The sequence below is a fragment of the Octodon degus genome, unplaced genomic scaffold (assembly GCF_000260255.1).
Source record: "Octodon degus isolate 3935 unplaced genomic scaffold, OctDeg1.0 scaffold00008, whole genome shotgun sequence".
In the NCBI taxonomy this organism is placed as follows: Eukaryota; Metazoa; Chordata; class Mammalia; order Rodentia; family Octodontidae; genus Octodon; species Octodon degus.
Genome location: NW_004524584.1, coordinates 10,802,168 through 10,807,629, shown reverse-complemented (window position 1 = coordinate 10,807,629; position 5,462 = coordinate 10,802,168). Strand labels below are relative to the sequence as shown.

The 5,462-nt window shown below is 40.9% G+C and overlaps 1 protein-coding gene across 2 annotated transcripts in view; it reads left to right on the top strand.

Moving 5' to 3' along the window:
- Positions 1-5,462, top strand: part of Nek11 (NIMA related kinase 11) — a 389,368-nt gene that overhangs the window by 152,121 nt on the left and 231,785 nt on the right. Inside the window, exon 12 of one of the 2 annotated variants that reach the window (XM_023706560.1) lies at positions 3,071-3,185. The exons of the other annotated variant lie outside the window; for it this stretch is intronic. Within the exon in view, the coding sequence (XP_023562328.1) occupies positions 3,071-3,185 (115 nt within the window). The remainder of the gene's footprint in view (positions 1-3,070; positions 3,186-5,462) is intronic. 2 annotated transcript variants of the gene reach the window in all.

The following is a 5,462-nucleotide window of genomic DNA, read 5'->3' as shown; positions in this document are numbered from 1 at the left end:
ACCATCTCCTGCCCTCCTCTTCCACAGGGTCAGGAAGTTTACAAAATGAGGGCCCCTTCAGCCCCAGTTGCTCAGTGAAACTTCTGAACTTCCCAGGTTGACAAAATGTATCAACTGCTAGAATTACTTGATTTTTAAAGCCACAAAATGGCAAGTAAAAAGATAGTTTGAAGTATGATTTTAATTATTAGCACCTGATAATTTACTTATTGTTTGTGATTTTCCTCTTTGACCATTCAAGATAATAAATTTTGGTTCTTTTTATTTCTGATATAGTTGTTACTGGTGTTACAGTTCTGCTCAGTGTTGTCCTGTCCTTCTTTCCTGTGAATCAAGCCCTTTGGAGTCCTCAGATACTAAAGATAAACCTCAGACCACATGCCAAGCAGAATCTCAAGAGACTGTTAGCCATATGTTATACCACAGAATATGGGAGGCAGCCAAAGCATCCTAATCTTGGCCCAACTCAGAGGAAAAAGATTTCACAAAAATCCTATGCATTCTCAGTTTATCTCCTTCCCAGGTCCATCACTCTTCTGGAGCAAAGAGAGCAGGTAGGGAAGTGACCAGTGCTGCACTGGCCAGAGACCTTAGTTCATCCTTTGATCTTATAAGATTTAATGCCACCAATGTCCCTGACCTTTCTAGAGCACATTTCCTGAGTTTATATAACAGAGCAGGCAATGCTCTTGAGGGAGGTGAGACTCTTCCATCTGTTCTTCTTGAAGGCTGTGTCCTCTTCCTATCTGCTTGGCAACTCTGGGCTCCTTGCTCCTTTCAGGCTGCTGCACCTGCTGCTTCCCTCTGCCTGTGGTTAGCATCCCATCTTCTGTCTTTCAAATTTCTGCTTTCAGGAATACCTTCTGACCTCTCAGGTCTCCAATCAACTGGCTTTCTTTCTTCATGCCCTTCCCAAACTTAAAAATGTACCCGAGTCACCCATGAATCTTGTTAAAATGCAGATTCAGACCCCATTGGTCTGGGGGGAGGCCTGGGATGTTACATTTCTAACAAATCTGTGCTGGTTCTGTTGCTGCTGGCACATGACCATAACGGATTAATTCCAGAAAGAGTAGGACTCTAAACGCAGCAGTTTGTATCCAGATGAAGGAAGACCTGGAAAAACCGCTGATGAACAGTTCTTAGAATCAGTGTAGACAAAAAGTGTTTAGTGGGAATAAAAGAAAAGACAAAGCAGCCTCAGGAAAGACTTTCTTGTTTGTCCCAGGAAGACGATGAACAGAGGAAGGCAAGCGGGGACGAGACAAGTTTAATCATATTCACAAGCTCAAGAGCAGGACAGATTTACTGATAGCCAGAGAACAGAGGAGAAAGAAAGTGCATAGCCAAACACTTTACAGAGGGACTGAAGGATGTCAAATATCTTAGGAAAAGGCATTGTTGAGCAAAAGAAGAAAAAATAAAATGTAAGCTAGAAACTGCATTAATCAGATGCAAGAGGCTAAAGAAAATGTGATAAAGAATAGGGAGCTAGAAAGGCTCCATTCTTGAGCATTTGCCCCTGTACATATTTGTGATCTAATTTACTTCTGTTATCATTTGGGGTTCTTCTCAGTTCTTTCTTACCTTGCTGAAGCAAACCTTGTTATACTGTATTTAAAGAGCAGTTGGAGAGAATCATAGATCAGGGAAAGAATGGGCTTCCTGTGTCACCAAATTTCTTTGTGGCATTTAGGAGAATGGCTTGCTTTGTTTTCTAGACCCTAGCTGGTGTCTTTTCTTGACAAGCATTTTCTACTTGGCTAAATTTGGGCTTAGAAATTTTGAAGCACAGTTGAATGTGGAATGATGTTAGGCATTGTTTCTTTGAGGGATAGTAACTTAAAAGCAAGTAGATATCATAATATACGAGACAAGCCTGCCTGCATGTCATTCGATGACATGTAGTTGTACTGGTGTTAAAATTGGGTTTCTGTGAAAAGTGCGCAGCAGACCGGATCTCCATACATGGAGTGGTAATGGGGATCAAAGACCACATCAAGTTATTCTCTTCCTAACAGAAGCAATTATAACAATTCTATCTGTTCTCTTCAGAGAGAACCTCAGTAAATCAAAGCCAGTTGAGAGCCTGAGCACTTATTTTCCAATACCTTCTGAAGTACGTGTAGAAACACACTTCATGTATTGTCTACTCATTATTCTTGAAGTTCTCTGTGTTCTGTCAGTGTCCTTTGAAATTTGGAAATTGTGCCTCCTGAAACACTTATTATACAGTATAGAAAATGGGCTTCTTAAAGCTCCTAAGGACCAGTCTCTCTCAAATGCCACACCACAGTGTGGCAGGCTTCTTTTTACCTATTCATTTAAGATTGCTTTGGCCTTTCTTCTTAATTTCACGCCTAATCAGAAGACACTCTGGCTAATTCCTCATAAAAGCCATTTGTCAAGGGAAATATATAAATTCTCTATCAGATCTAGGTCATAGCCCTCCTCCCCCCACCCCACACCATTGCCCTAGAGAAGAAAAAGCAAAGTGATTTATTTAAAATATCTGTTGATATATTTGGAGTACTTACCTTTTATATTTTGAAGTGCTTATTTTTTGCTGATATAGCCTCTCAGATGTTTTTCTTTTAGGAAATTGGAATTCATAGGGTTGCAGGACTTTTAAAGCTAGGAGAGAACATGGAACTCATTGAGGCCAACACTTGACTTTTGAGATGAGGAAACTGAGCAGGATTGGCATAGGATGAGGCAGAGGGACTGCATGGTGCAGGAGGGAAAGTGGTCCTTGCTCTGCACCACAGATGGAACCTGTACTTGCCTGGATATCTTGCATCTTAGACTCCTGGTTGGCTCTAGTCATGGTTCTGAACCTTGGGCCTATGCAGGTTAAATGGTTTGCCCTGGTCACCTGTCCTATTATTTGAGGGATGTTTCTCTTATCCTAAGTTAATGTCCTGACATTTGAACATGTTGCTAGGTTTAAGGGAGAGGATGAGGTAGGCTTTTATTCCTAAATAGTCTTCTAGACAAGAGTACTGTTTCATTGTGGCAGTGATATTTTCTTCGCTCAGCTTCTCATGAATTGTTAATTCCCTTTCACAAGGAATTAGAGGAACCATCTTCAGAGAACCTGCCTGAGACTCAGCCTATTCCTTCCCTGGAGCTCAGTGAACTTGAGTCAAGCATAGAGGATGCCATAGTTGACCTTGGATGTCATGGTATGTGTTTGCATCAGCTGTTAAAGAATCTTGGCTGCCTCTGTGGTGGTCCTGGCCAGCCTCTGAGAGAAATCCTGGGTGTGTGTGACCACTTGCCATTAGCTTGCCAGGACTGAGCTGGGACTGGTATAAAAGCAGTCAAGCCAAGGGTTTTTATGCCCTCTGTTATCATCTTCCCCTCCTCTTTCCTCTCCTCCTCCTCTTCTTCCTCTTTCTTTTCTTCCTTCTTCCTTCTTTTCACCTTCTGTTTTTTTTTTCTCAGCACTGGGGACTGAACTTAGGGCCTTCACATTGAGCTATTCCCTTAGCACCCTTTATCTTTTGAGATAGGGTCTTGCAAAGTTTGACAGGTTGTGCTAGAACTTTTATCTCCCTGCCTCAGCCTCCCAGAATGCTGGAATTACAGACACTCTATATCTTTCTAAAAATGGAGGTAAGCAAGAAGCTCACCTTGTGAGGCGTGCTTCTGAGTGGGTTAAATCTGATGGTCTTTAACCTGACTCTGAAATAGTGTAGGTCTGACTGTGTATACTGTGAACAATAGTTCATGAAGCCCTCATAAATTTAAATTGAAGAAATGAAGCCAAACTTTGGAAACTCAGACTTGCAGTCAGTGTCAGAAAATTAAATTCCTCAGCGTCATCACCCAACCAGAGGTGCTACATCATCATCTAATGGTTAAAAGCATGAACTTTGGGACACATAAGCTGGCCCTGTAGGGAAGGCCCTGGCAACTAGTCTCCACAGGTCCTAGTATCTTGATCCAAGAAACAAAAATAATAATAATAGCTCCTCTAAGGATCACTGTAAAGAGCAAAGGGCAAGGCATTGCTGAAGTGATCTTAGCTCCATGCCCAGCGCAGTGAGAGAGCTGCGGAAGCATCAGCACTTTGGAGGGAGCTTATGGACAGAGTGCTTTCTCCCCTTGTTCAGCAACCTCTCCAGGGTCTAGTATAAAGTCCTAAGAACACTATAAACACTCAGAAAGTATTTCAGTAGCGCTTAGTTTGTGTGTGTGATATATAGGAAGTGGCAATGAAAAGGAGAAGCTACCAAAGCACACAAAAGGGCATATCAATACAAAATGTTATGCTACATGAAAGAAGCTTCATATGAGAGTTTAGACTGAATGGCTCCTTATCTATTGTCAAAATTAAATGAAAGAAGAAACAAATCTCCAAGCAAAAATGTTGTATCTGGGAGTAATACAAAAGTCAGACCTGCAATCTGGGACACAGGACACTGAGATGGTCTTTCTAATGTGAAGAGAATGAAGGAAATTTCTCAGGATAGAGAAGTCTACACAGGTTATTAGGAGAGAAGGTTGATTGGTAAATGAAACTGGAAAGCTCTGATTGGCAAGTGGAGCAGTTACCCCGTATATGTAGTCTTGAGAGTACAGTTGGCAGTTTCATCATCATTTGCAGCCGTTGCTAAGAAAAAAGTCTTAAAGACAAAAACAGGCCATTTGGTAGAACTGGCCTTATGGGATAGTTCCTGCAACAATTGATTACCACCACAGCATTTTCTCCCTGTGGCCTCTCAGCTCTATTATAGATGGATATGACAAGAATGTATTCATAGGGCCAGGGAGATGGCTCATAGGAATAAGTGCCTCCCTGGCAAGTGCAAGGGCCTGAGTTCAATCCCCGGTTCTGCAAGAAAAAAAAAAAAAAAAAAAAAAAAAAAAAGAGAATGTGTTCATTTGTATGATTGAGTTTCTGCATGAAGGCCTACAACCAACAGTATTTCTTTACAGTGAAGAAATGAGGCAAGTGCTTGTCAAAGGTGGTAGTGGCGGCAGTGGCAATTGACTCTAGAAGGCCACAGGATACTGTTGGTGGTGCTGGTAAAAGTTAATACCTTGTTTGTGGTAATGGCTACCCAAATTTATATATTTGTGATAATTCATTGAACTCTGTGCTTTAAATCAGTGCATTCTATTGCTTATAAATAAAATTGGCAAATAGAATATCATTAAGAGATATAGTAGAAAAAGAAGAAAATTATCACAAGTAATATCCACCTGTCTTTATTTTTACTAATGAATGGAAAGAGATGAATGTGAGGTCACAAAAATGGAAAATAATTGGGTTGATTACTAGTTGGGAGTCTTTGTCCAGAAAATGATGCTGGGGTTTGGGATTTTCTAATGTCAACCAAATAATATTATCATCTACAAAGTATACTAATGGAGTGTTTTAGGCTTCTCTCAGGAACAAAACTGACTGTTTATTGATGAGGGAATAGGATCTTTTGACTCTTCTTTCCTCAGTC